At 44.0% G+C, this 13362-nt stretch overlaps 1 protein-coding gene across 1 annotated transcript in view; it reads left to right on the plus strand.

Annotated features, from left to right (window-relative positions):
• The window catches only part of tbc1d32 (TBC1 domain family, member 32), a 134283-nt gene that overhangs the window by 68104 nt on the left and 52817 nt on the right, over positions 1-13362 (plus strand). The window contains exon 29 of the mRNA XM_034076478.1: positions 12499-12568. Coding sequence (XP_033932369.1) covers positions 12499-12568 — 70 coding nt within the window. The remainder of the gene's footprint in view (positions 1-12498; positions 12569-13362) is intronic.

Consider the following 13362-nt stretch of genomic DNA (forward strand, 5'->3'; position numbering starts at 1 on the left):
AGCCTCCCCGGGAAAGTTTACTCCAAGGTACTCGAAAGGAGGGTCAGGCCGATTGTCGAACCTCAGATTGAGGAGGAACAATGCGGATTCCGTCCTGGTCGTGGAACGACGGATCAGCTTTTTACTCTCGCAAGGATCCTGGAGGGGGCCTGGGAGTACGCTTATCCGGTCTACATGTGTTTTGTAGACTTGGAGAAGGCGTATGACCGGGTTCCCAGGGAGTTACTGTGGGAGGTGCTGCGGGAGTATGGGGTGAGGCGGTCTCTACTCAGGGCCATCCAATCTCTGTACTCCCAAAGCGAGAGCTGTGTCCGGGTCCTCGGCAGTAAGTCGGACCCATTTCCGGTGAGGGTTGGCCTCCGCCAGGGCTGCGCTTTGTCACCAATCCTGTTTGTAATATACATGGATCGGATTTCGAGGCGTAGTCGTGGGGGAGGGGTCTGCAGTTCGGTGGACTAAGGATTGCACCACTGCTTTTTGCAGATGATGTGGTTCTGATGGCTTCATCGGTCTGCGACCTTCAGCACTCACTGGATCGGTTCGCAACCGAGTGTGAAGCGGCTGGGATGAGGATCAGCACCTCCAAATCTGAGGCCATGGTTCTCAGCAGGAAACCGATGGACTGTCCACTCCAAGTAGGGAATGAGTCCTTACCCCAAGTGAAGGAGTTCAAGTATCTCGGGGTCTTGTTCTCGAGTGAGGGATCAATGGAGCGTGAGATGGGCCGGAGAATCGGAGCAGCGGGAGCGGTATTGCAGTCGCTTTACCGCACCGTTGTGACGAAAAGGGAGCTGAGCCGGAAGGCAAAGCTCTCTGTCTACCGGGCCATTTTCGTTCCTACCCTCACCTATGGTCATGAAGGATGGGTCATGACCGAAAGAACGAGATCGCGGATACAAGCGGCCGAGATGGGTTTCCTCCGCCGGGTGGCTGGTGTCTCCCTTAGAGATAAGGTGAGAAGTTCGGTCATCAGGGAGGGACTCGGAGTTGAGCCGCTCCTCCTTCGCGTCGAAAGAAGCCAGTTGAGGTGGTTCGGGCACCTAGTTAGGATGCCACCTGGGCGCCTCCCTAGGGAGGTGTTCCAGGCACGTCCAGCTGGGAAGAGACCAAGGGGTAGACCTAGGACCAGGTGGAGGGATTATATCTCTTCGCTGGCCTGGGAGCGCCTTGGGATCCCCCAGTCAGAGCTGGTTGATGTCGCCAGGGAAAAGAAAGTTTGGGGCTCTCTGCTGGAACTGCTACCCCCGCGACCCGACCACGGATAAGCGGGAGAAGATGGATGGATGGATGGATGTCCTACTTCGTTTTATTTGACCATGACTTTCCAGATTGATAAAAAATACGACAACGTGAACGTAATTTCCTTTATGTTGTACAGTTTCTTTAAAAACCACCCGCCTTAAATACAAGATTTTTGGAGGAAGGGTTGGGAGATTTGACAACAAAGGCTATGATAGGTTTATTTATTGTTTGTTTTTTTAAAATAAGACAACAGATTTAAGGACAGGAAGTAAAATACATGGATCACAGAAGATGTCACAAGAACAAGGGGAGATTTGAAGCAAGAGCAAAACAGTTTCAAGCTGTGAGTTACAGTTTGCTCCAATATGAAGTACAGCATGAAACAATAAAACGTTATGTCTGTCGGAGATTATTCTGCATCGTTGGAGACAGTGGTGTCTATGGTATTCCTTCAAAATGTCTGGTTGCATTTGGACATTGAGGAAAAGGTTGCATTTCATTGGAGAAGACTGATTCCTGGAAATATTGGGATTTCAAAATGAGTGTGATTTGTCAGGTGTACGTTTTGCTGGATATCCATCTTCTTATTGTATCAGGATTCAAACGGATCCCTAAAAAGTCTTGAAAAGCATTTAATTTATGAAAAAAATAAAATAATTCATTGCATTTATTTTTGCGCTTTTACAAGTGGCTCAAAGCCCTGTACATATTACACGTCTCAGACATGTAATACATGACTACAGTGGAAAATACCCACAGGAGCATTTTAAGGTGAAGTGTCCAAGAAATAGGACCTTTTATTTAAATTACTTATTCCAACATTTAAAAAAAAAATGCTCAAACATGAAAAGTATTTTTTCTGACATTTCAATTATAAATAAATAAATATTGATATAATAAGTGAATGACTCGCATTACCGTCTTCCAGAACCTACCACAGTCATATTTTGTTTGCAGCCTATAGTTTTCGATATTTTAAGTATAGTATCATACTTTTATCTCTAAAACAAATTAAATGTATTTAGGAAAATGTTTTAAAGGTGGGATAGGTAAGTTTGAGAAACCGGCTCGAGATCGCTAGAATTTGAAAATACACAACCGGAGAAAATCTACCACTTCCTTACAGAGCCCCTCCCCCAACACACACGAACGGGCACATGACCAATGAGGGCACGAGAGAAGTTTGTGCCCCGATGGAAGGCTGACAGGCAGGTAGGTTGTACTTTTTACAGTGCCACAGCTTCTACAGATGACTTTTTTTTATGGATTTGTTGTCAAAGCACTTTAGATATTCATTGCTATCGGGATGTTAAGAGCATTCCATGGAATATAACAAAAAGTGTATCTCGAGCCGGTTTCTGAAACGTACCTACCCCACCTTTAATGTTGTTTCATTTTATTGCAAAGTTGGTCTTTCCAAATGACGAATAGGAAGAAAATATCTTGAATGTCTTTGAATCTGATCTGCCTTTTTAAGTATGCACGTATTCAGACAAAAGTCCCTGAGACCCTGAAGAGGGGCAGATGATGCGTGCCTGTAATGTTTCTGAAAGGCTGTCTAAATAATGAACAACCGTGAATAAAAAAGGGTGCGCTTAATGTCTTCAATAGGCTTGTATATTAGGATGGAATATTTGTCTTTTATCAGTGTGAGACGTGTGTCCTCTGGGGCAGCCACGAGCTTCATTTGAGTGTTTGATGATTTATTTATCAAGTTCACTCACACACTTCAAAGTTGTTCATTTTTCCTTTTTATGACAATTTTTCTTTTAAATACTTCATTTTTAGAAATCAGTCGCATTCATGTTACTACCATCAAGGTAGGTCCAGTACGATTGATGTCCTTTTTAACACGGCAGGGTCCATATATTGTAAGCAATGTACAAATTATCAAATAATCAGGCATAAATATAAAATACAATTGTGTTCATTTAAACTCATTGAGAACAATTAAAAAAGGACGCAAGTTAAGAGTTTTGTATCTAAATTAAAACTAAATAATATTGTTTCTGTTTGATGAAGCCTCCTCATTATTTCTTCAACCTGTCATACATAGCAATCAAAGAATTTCAGATTATTTTTATATTTTTGCGGGTAGTAAGCAACTGGTTTTGAAGCTACAACAAATCCATTCGGCTACTTTCTGTATTTTCTTTTGTGGTGATTTAATTTAATTTAATTTGCTTACAACATCGAAGCGGTTCTTTTTGGACGGACACAGTACATCGTGGCAGCAAAGTCAGTACAATTGCATAAAACACCCTGAAACAGTGGTGCACTCTCTGCTCGAGGATCGCACCAAGAGTCGGTTATGAAATTGCCTTGTTAGTCTGAATGCATCTCTTCAATGCTTTAAAAACAAAAGTGTTTGTTGTGTAATTTCTATTTCAGACTCACACATGCTGCTAATCCATTTCCCCCTGTGTTACGTCCCCACTAAGGTCTAGGGGACCTGGAGACAATAATGTACAACCAATAAGTATGAGAGAGTCAGAGTAAAGGTTGACAAAAGGTTTATTCCTTGTAACCTATCAGATAATACAATTAAACAGAAACTCTGTTTGTGAGGAGGAGGAGGAGTCAAAGGATTGTGCCAAACAAAAGAAACAAGCATAACAAAACCAGGCCTACCTCTACAACTATCCTTTGAAACCAAACTCAAACAAAAACCCTCACTAACTAACTACAAAGAATTTGACAAAACAATATACAGGGGTGGCAACAATCCGCTTACCTAGTGTGTCTAAACAATAGTTAGCTCGGTGGTGAGAAATGTACAGGGTACCCCAGACTTACCTAACTCCTCCACCTCTCAACACACACATTAACAAAGTTCAGATTTATCCAAAGAGCTTTAGTTGCTAAGCACAGCCGTGTTCCTTCCTCAGCAACAGGCCCAGAGTGAGAGAGAGAAGACTTCCTGGGTGCCTCCTTTATGGTCGGCCCTGGTTGCTGATAGGCCAGCTGAGGGTGAGAGGATCCAATCAGCCATCAGACTCAGGTGCACAGGCAGATACCGATCAGCTGCTGATTAGCTGTGCAGACGACAGGGAGAAGAGAGAAACACAGGAGGGAAGGAAAACCACACATGTACAGCCTGCCTGGCACGTAACACCCCCACACATATAAATCCAAACAGTATGTTTGGCCCTTACAATGAACCTTCCATTTACATAGCACGATATAGTGCATCGGCAAGAACATTATCGGACCCCTTTTTATGGCTTATGTCAAGGTTGTAGTTCTGGACAATCAACGACCAACGCATAAGGCGTTGATTGTGGTTGTACATCCTTGAAAGAAAAACCAGCGGATTGTGATCAGTGTATACCTTAATAGGTTTTACACTGGAGCCAAGATACACCTCAAAGTGCTGCAAGGCAAACAATAGAGCTAAAGCTTCTTTCTCAATAGTAGAGTACTTCAACTGATGTTTGTTGAACTTTCGGGAGAAGTAGCTCACGGGGTGATCGATAGCCTGTGCATCTTCTTGTAGAAGAACAGCCCCTGTCCCAACTCCACTGGCATCGACCTCGAGCTTGAATGGCTTCGAAAAGTCTGGTGCAGAAAGAACAGGAGTACAACACAGAATACCTTTTAGGCTCTCAAATGACTGCTGACACTCACCGGACCAAACGAAAGACTTTGAGGGACTGGTCAACGTAGTGAGTGGGGCCGCCACCGATGAGAAGTTTCTGCAGAAACGGCGATAGTACCCTGCCATTCCTAGGAAGCGGCGAAGTTCCCTCCTGGTGGATGGCACTGGGAGGGAGGCAATTGCCCTGATCTTTGCATCAGCAGGGCACACCTTCCCCCGACCAACCTGCTGACCAAGGTAGAGAACGGTACCTTTTCCAAACTCACATTTGGCAAGGTTAAGCGTTAGGGACGCGGCCGACAAGCACTTAAAAACTTCTCTTAAGGTAGACATGTGGCTAGACCAGTCCTTAGAATAGACAACAATGTCGTCCAGATATGCCTTACAGTCTGGAACATGTCCTAATACAAGATTTACAAGCCTCTGAAAGGTGGCAGGTGCGTTACACATACCGAAAGGCATCACAGTATACTGAAGGAAACTGTCAGGTGTCACAAAGGCCGAGATGTCAGAAGCACGCTGTGTTAAAGGAACTTGCCAGTATCCCTTTAACATGTCCAGTTTACTGACAAATTGTGCAGGACCAATTTCATCGATGCAGTCATCAATGAGCGGTAATGGGTGTGCATCGGGGACAGTGACAGCATTAACCTTGCGAAAGTCAGTGCAGAATCTGGGACTGCCATCTGACTTTGTGTCTAGCACACAAGGGGAACTCCAGGGACTGGAACTAGGCCTTGCAAATCCGTTTTTAAGTAGATATTCAACTTCCCTTTTCATAACCTCTCTCTTAACTGGTTTAACTCTGTACGCCCGCTGTTTGATGGGCGAGGGGTTGGTCAAAACCACATCATGAGCTAGGACAGAAGTTTGTGATGGAGTGTCATTAAAAAGACATGCAAAGTCAAATATCAATTTCTGTATATCACTTCCTTGGATATCAGGAAGATGAGACAAGTAATTGGGCAAATCAGCTAATACCTCAGTATTGCTTAGTCTTGCCCCCTGTGGTGTTGCACTGCGCATCACCAACTCATCCTCATCCTCATTTGAGCTCACCTTTGAAACTGAAGCCATAGGAGAGACGGTTGTCTCCACCTGGTGAGCTTTAGAAGACTCACTTTGGTCTTCCCTGGTGCAGTACTTCTTTAGCATGTTGATATGACACACTCTGGTAGGACGTCTGCGGTCAGGTGTTTGAATGACGTAGTTTGTTTCACCGAGCTTCTTATCTACAACATAAGGACCAGCAAATTTAGTAGACAGAGCAGAGCCAGGTACAGGCAATAGAACCAACACCTTGTCACCTGGCTGAAACAAGCGTGCTACCGCCTTCTGGTCGTAGCGTTTCTTCATGTTCCCCTGGGTAGAGGTCAAAGCTTCCCTAGCCAAGGAGCAAGCACGATTTAGACGATCCTTAAGTTTGGCGACATACTCCGGGATACTGCAAACTGTTTTCGTAGGCATGATCAAATGCTCTTTAAGAACCCTTAAAGGACCTCTGACCTCATGTCCAAACACTAGCTCAGCAGGACTAAAACCTAGAGACTCCTGAACAGCTTCACGGGCAGCAAATAACACTAAAGGAACACCGTCATCCCAATCTTTATGAGACTCATGGCAATGTTTTCTTAACATGCATTTCATAGTCTGGTGAAACCTCTCTAATGCCCCCTGACTTTCAGGATGATATGGGCTGGATGTCACATGCTTGATACCTAAGGTGTCAAGTACCCGGGCAAACACTTTAGACATGAAGTTGGTACCTTGGTCTGTTTGAACTACCTTTGGTAGACCAAACATGGAGAAAAACTTCAGAAGTGCCTTGGTGATGACCGGGGCAGTAATTTTCCGTAGTGGGATGGCTTCTGGAAACCTAGTGGAAGCACACATGACACTTAAGAGAAACTGGTTTCCAGTTTTAGTTTTAGGTAAGGGTCCCACACAATCCACAATCACCCTTTCAAATGGCTCTCCCATTACCGGAATAGGAATGAGAGGAGCAGGGTGAATCACCTGATTCGGTTTACCAACAACTTGGCACACATGACATGTTCGACAATAAAGAACTACATCAGACTTAAGTCCTGGCCAAAAGAAGTGTTTTAAAACTCTTTGATATGTTTTTGTTACCCCCATGTGACCTGACCATGGATGATCATGAGCCAAGGATATCACCTGAGAACGATAGGTTGTTGGCACGACAACTTGATAAATTGCTAAGGAGTCTGACTCCTCACAGGCATCACTAATCCAGCGACGCATTAATAGGTGATCTTCCATAATGTAGGCCATCTTCTTTGACTTGGCCTCTTCCTGACTGATAACAGAAGAGAGACATTTAGAAAGTGTTTCATCACTTAACTGGGCTGCCATGAATTCTTCCCGAGTGGCAGGCAGTTGTACAAGCTCTGAGCTGTTACTGGGTGATCCAGCACCAGCAGACCGGGCCTCCTCTGGCAGTCGGTCCGACACTGTCATGTCTTCAAGAAACTGCCCTGTAGCAAGAAAAGAATCAGACAAGTCCTCTCCGTATTTCTTTGACTGTGCCCTTGTAACAACACAAGCAGGAAAGATTTCGGGAGGTACTTCAGCTGATTTCTCTGCGTCTAAACTTAGATCAGGAGAATCAATGACCTCAGGTACTGGCTTAACTTTGCCCCCAGCCAAGTCATTACTGAGGATGAAATCAACACCTTTGATGGGCAAGGCAGGGAGGACAGCTACTTTAAAGAATCCTTTGACAAGAGATGAGTGAATATAAACATTGTGCAAAGGAGCCGCAACTAGTGTCATGCCTACCCCTTGAACAACAGCACTTGATCCACATGATGATCTGGAGGTTAAAGGTAAGATGCCTTCCCTAATAATGGACTGAGAACCTCCTGTGTCCCTAAGTACCTGTACTGGCAGCTGGTCTTTAGGATCCCCTGTTAAAGAAACAAAGCCCTTGGAAATAAAGGGTTTGAAACAGGGATCAGGTACATCATCTTCCTGGGACATTTCTATGTCTGATAGGGAAACTCCTTTAATGAGTCCCATGCCTTTTGGCGTTTGAAAGCGTTGCGAAAATTGTTGTTTACGCTTTAAGAAATGACACCCTGAAATAAGGTGTCCTGTTTTATGGCAGTAGTTACACTCACGGGGCCCCCGTGGAGGTGATGGTGGTCCTCTAGACCTTTCAAAAGTTGTTGGGCCAAGATCAGGTCTTCCGGTTTGTGATATTGAAACTCTATCTGGGCGCAAGGGTGAAGAAAACACAGTCTTGTGAGTGAGCATAAATTCATCTGCTAAAACAGCTGCCTTAGCCAGTGAAGTAACCTTCTGTTCATTTAAGAATATCACCATCCTTTCAGGCAAAGAATTCTTAAAATCTTCCAAGAGAAGTAACTGACGAAGACTCTCAAAATGATCCTTCACTTCATTAGCCGCACACCATTTATCAAAGAGAATGCCCTTCTCTCGCGCAAACTCAACAAATGTCTGCGTAGCAGACTTTTTATGGTTTCTGAACTTTTGTCTGTAGGCCTCCGGCACAAGCTCATAAGCACGCAATATCGACTCTTTAAGCACTTCGTACTGCAAGCTTTCTTCTAAAGAAAGTGAAGATACCACTTCCTGAGCCTTACCTACTAATTTGCACTGAAGTAGGATTGGCCACATGTCTTTAGGCCAGACCAGTGCGGTAGCAATTCTCTCAAAAGCACAAAAATATGAGTCAACGTCTGACTCTCTAAAAGTTGGCACTAAAGCAATATTTTTACTAACATCAAAACTCTTTGTATGAGAGACTGTATGTGAAGGTCTTGACCTCTCAAATGTCTGCTCTGAAGAGATTCTCAGGGCGTCAACTTCAAGCCGCTTTAACGTGATTTCTTTCTCAGCTTCTATCTCTAACTTGCGAATCTGCAGCCTGTGTTCATAGTCTGCTCTACGCTCCTTTTCCTGGCCCTCCATCTGAAGACGGACAAGACGAACTTTTAGTTTGGCATCACTACTTGCACCTAAGCTACCCGGAGAGAAAGCCTCAAACCTAGGAAGCGTTGCAGGAGGAGCTTGAGGACTAAACTTGTCAACTCTAGGTGTAGCTAATACTCTTTCCCTATAATCTTCAATAGACACCTCAGCCCTAGGCTGAGTTGACATGCTTGGGATTACAAGAATCTTTAACTCCTCTAGTTTTTGCAGGATTTTCTCTCTTATCTCTTTTTTTACTTTATACTTGTCTACTGAAATGTTAAAGTGAGCTGCGATACATAACATGTCATCTTTGCGACAGGAATACAACGTATCAACACTTGGACTTTCAATAAAGTCCTGTAAGTCAAAACCCATTTTTCAGCCAATGTACAACACCTACAATGACTTCTCAATTATTGGTTGTTTTTATTTCAGGAAAATAGAGATCCCGGACGAGTCCCCATTTGTTACGTCCCCACTAAGGTCTAGGGGACCTGGAGACAATAACGTACAACCAATAAGTATGAGAGAGTCAGAGTAAAGGTTGACAAAAGGTTTATTCCTTGTAACCTATCAGATAATACAATTAAACAGAAACTCTGTTTGTGAGGAGGAGGAGGAGTCAAAGGATTGTGCCAAACAAAAGAAACAAGCATAACAAAACCAGGCCTATCCCGGACGAGCCCCCATTTGTTACGTCCCCACTAAGGTCTAGGGGACCTGGAGACAATAACGTACAACCAATAAGTATGAGAGAGTCAGAGTAAAGGTTGACAAAAGGTTTATTCCTTGTAACCTATCAGATAATACAAACAAACAGAAACTCTGTGAGGAGGAGGAGGAGTCAAAGGATTGTGCCAAACAAAAGAAACAAGCATAACAAAACCAGGCCTACCTCTACAACTATCCTTTGAAACCAAACTCAAACAAAAACCCTCACTAACTAACTACAAAGAATTTGACAAAACAATATACAGGGGTGGCAACAATCCGCTTACCTAGTGTGTCTAAACAATAGTTAGCTCGGTGGTGAGAAATGTACAGGGTACCCCAGACTTACCTAACTCCTCCACCTCTCAACACACACATTAACAAAGTTCAGATTTATCCAAAGAGCTTTAGTTGCTAAGCACAGCCGTGTTCCTTCCTCAGCAACAGGCCCAGAGTGAGAGAGAGAAGACTTCCTGGGTGCCTCCTTTATGGTCGGCCCTGGTTGCTGATAGGCCAGCTGAGGGTGAGAGGATCCAATCAGCCATCAGACTCAGGTGCACAGGCAGATACCGATCAGCTGCTGATTAGCTGTGCAGACGACAGGGAGAAGAGAGAAACACAGGAGGGAAGGAAAACCACACATGTACAGCCTGCCTGGCACGTAACACCCTGTAATGTTCCTTTCCGAGGAGATCAGGCAGCTGTTGTGTGTGTGTGTGTGTGTGTGTGTGTGTGTGTGTGTGTGTGTGTGTGTGTGTGTGTGTGTGTGTGTGTGTGTGTGTGTGTGTGTGTGTGTGTGTGTGTGTGTGTGTGTTTCCCTCTTGAGAGTTTGATTGACGTTGAATGCAGTCTCATCCACTTTGCCCTACTTGAGTGCTCCCATTGTATGGAGAGAGCGGACTGGCATTTGGCTGGCATTAACCTCTGTCAGTAGCCTATATATATATATATATATATATATATATGAGAGAGAGAGAGAGAGAGAGAGAGAGAGAGAGAGAGAGAGAGAGAGAGAGAGAGAGAGAGAGAGCTTTTTTTACTTCCCGAACATAGTGACATCAATATGTAACTCTCACGCTTCTACTGGCTAGCGCTCCAACACATTGTGGGTGTTTCTCAATGTCGAGGAGGCTTGCTTGGTAGCACATGTCCCTCCGAGTCAGGTCCTTCAGAAGCGATGCAAGAACAGGCTAACAGGTGTGCGTCATATGCGAGGACCCGCCTTAAATGGAGCGCTATTTCCGCCAAAGATTTGGAAATTGGTCCATGCGCAAAGCATTGTGGGGATTTTAAGACCGCGGAGTCTACGAAGTACGCTGGCCTCGTTAGAATTCCAAGTATGCTGGACATTGGAACAGTCCTTCGGCGGGACTCGGTGACATAGTATCCTTGAAATAGTGGCTCTGGAGCAGCTTTCCTCGACATTGAGAAACACCCTGTATGTGATAAAGGGGCGGGACATTTCAAAGCGGTTGACCAATCACAGCAGAGCCGGTCAGTTTACCAATCTGGTATTTTTTCTTATACTAGTTTCCTCCGTATGAGACAAATAAATAACTTTTTCAACATTAAAGCATTAAAACATGTCACTGTAGAGGCACACAATATAAATATGAACCGGGACATTTGCATAATAGTGTCCCTTTTAAAGAAGAGGACAGTTATATACTGTAAGAACATGTATAAAAGATATTCGCATTTCTCAACCATATACTGTCAGTAGATAAAGTTTGCACAGTGTTATCTCCTTCTAGTGTTCATCTAAAAGTTTTACAACTAATGTCAAAGAGAGTGTTAATGTGCAATCTTTCACCAGTCAGTCTTTGCAAAACAATGTAAATGGTTGTGATTAAAGTTATGACAAGCTGTAAAATAATAATGCTGGAGAGACAGGAGGAGAGAGGAATGAGGAGGGAGGGAATACATACAACAGGAGAGCATTCATCTCCATTAGGCAGTAATTGCCATCAGCGAGAGGTTTTTGGAGATGTTAATATCTGAGGAGAGAAGAGTGAGGGAGAAAACACAACACTACTTTCCTGGCACTACCTCATAATCACTGGCTTCTACCAATTAATATCAGGGAACAATGGAGAATTATCACTTCAATATGTAGATTACAGCGACTCTATTATCATTTCCCCTTTCATATTTCTGCACCATTAGTCTGTAAATTGGATTTGAAAGTTTTCCCCGCCGCTGATTCTGCCTGGATAATTCTTCTTCTTTTAATTGTCGAAATCTTCTTTCTGACAGACTGTCTGGAACAGGGGATCCATTAGCTCAGATGTAATAATATTTGTTTTCCCCCGAAGCCACGAATCAGTGGAAACATCTTCCAAAACGAAATATCAGTCTTGCCGCAGTTATTGCTTCTTTCATCACTCTCTCCACACAATTACAACTGTAACTCCAAAAAACTAATATATTTTTATGATTCTTAATGGTGCTAAATAAGAGCCCATGAGAGCAGCTGGTGAGACTGATAGCTCAAAAATCCGTACAAAGCTGTTTCATGTGGATCTAAAGCTGCCCTGCTGCTGTAGTATCTCGCTCCACAGATAAAGTCCTGAGATAAAGAGCTTTCTCACAGGGCTCTACATTTCATGCTGTATTTTCTTCCTAAATTCCACCACACTCCTAACATCATAAGGACTCCGCTGCACTAAACCATCAAAACGCTGCTGTGAAATTACTCCGAGTCACATTGTTGCCATGCTACCTCGCAAACAACACAATTAAATGGGAAACAGCCTCTGTAAAGCTGCCAGATATAAAATGACCTAGACTCATGCTCTCATCTGTAGTGCCCTGAAAACAGCAAGCCGTGATACGTTGTCATGTTTTCCCACTCTCCACAGTCGTAACGACCTCCGTTAGAGATGTCTAGGGACTGTTTTCCGGCAGACAAACCTCCAGCCTTCCTCTCTGGGTATTTCTCTGCCAGGTAATAACCACCTCTCCTTTTTAATCACTTTATTTTACAGCTGAGGAGAAGACTGTGCAGAGTGCTGTAGTATCATCTGTGGAGCAGCTGGGGATCAACACCTGTCTCAGGTATGTACCGTTAAGCGTTTTTCGTTTCGCCGTTGCGAGGTTCCGGCACTAACAGTTCATGAGCGTGCTCCCCCGCCCCCTGTCAACACTCGCGACACATGGCCAGCCTAAACAACAATAAGCGCTGCTTGGCAACCGTGTGTGGCGGCAAAGTACATAGACATTTTGAAAGGAGAGATTTAGTTTAGCCTGTATTCAACATATTTTACCAGTCATAGTCCGGTAATTATTTACACTCTAAGAAGAGTCCTACACAGACATGGCATCAAAAAGGAGTAATGTGTGGAAATATTTCGACCAGGTTAGTGAGTGCGGTGTAGAGGTCAACCTATGCCAAATTAAACTTATATATACATGCTATACCTTGCTATACTCGCAACCTCCGTTCCAGCTGAGAGGGTCTTCTCTACAGCTGGCCTGATTGTGAATCGCCTCTGCACATGAAAGCTGTAGGCCTATAGCTGTCAAACTGTGATCACCAGTTCAATACATTTTACAAATTGCTAGCTAATGTTTTGCAAACTATTAAAAGTGAGGCTATTACAGTAGACCTAACGTTAGTCTAGTAGCCTCACTAATATTTTGTTAAACATTTGCTAGATACATGTTGGCTAGCTAATGAGCTTCACATATCAACCTGAAAAACGGCGAGGCTCCACTCACAGCCCCTCCCCCCCCCCTCCGCACCACAGTTACTCCGCTGCGAGACGCTGCACGCACCCCCAACTCTGACTGACTTCCCGCGTCCCTGTGTAACTGGGAAACTGATAGAATTGGATCATAAGATCATGGTG

Source organism: Pseudochaenichthys georgianus, chromosome 24, assembly GCF_902827115.2.
Source record: "Pseudochaenichthys georgianus chromosome 24, fPseGeo1.2, whole genome shotgun sequence".
In the NCBI taxonomy this organism is placed as follows: domain Eukaryota; kingdom Metazoa; phylum Chordata; class Actinopteri; order Perciformes; family Channichthyidae; genus Pseudochaenichthys; species Pseudochaenichthys georgianus.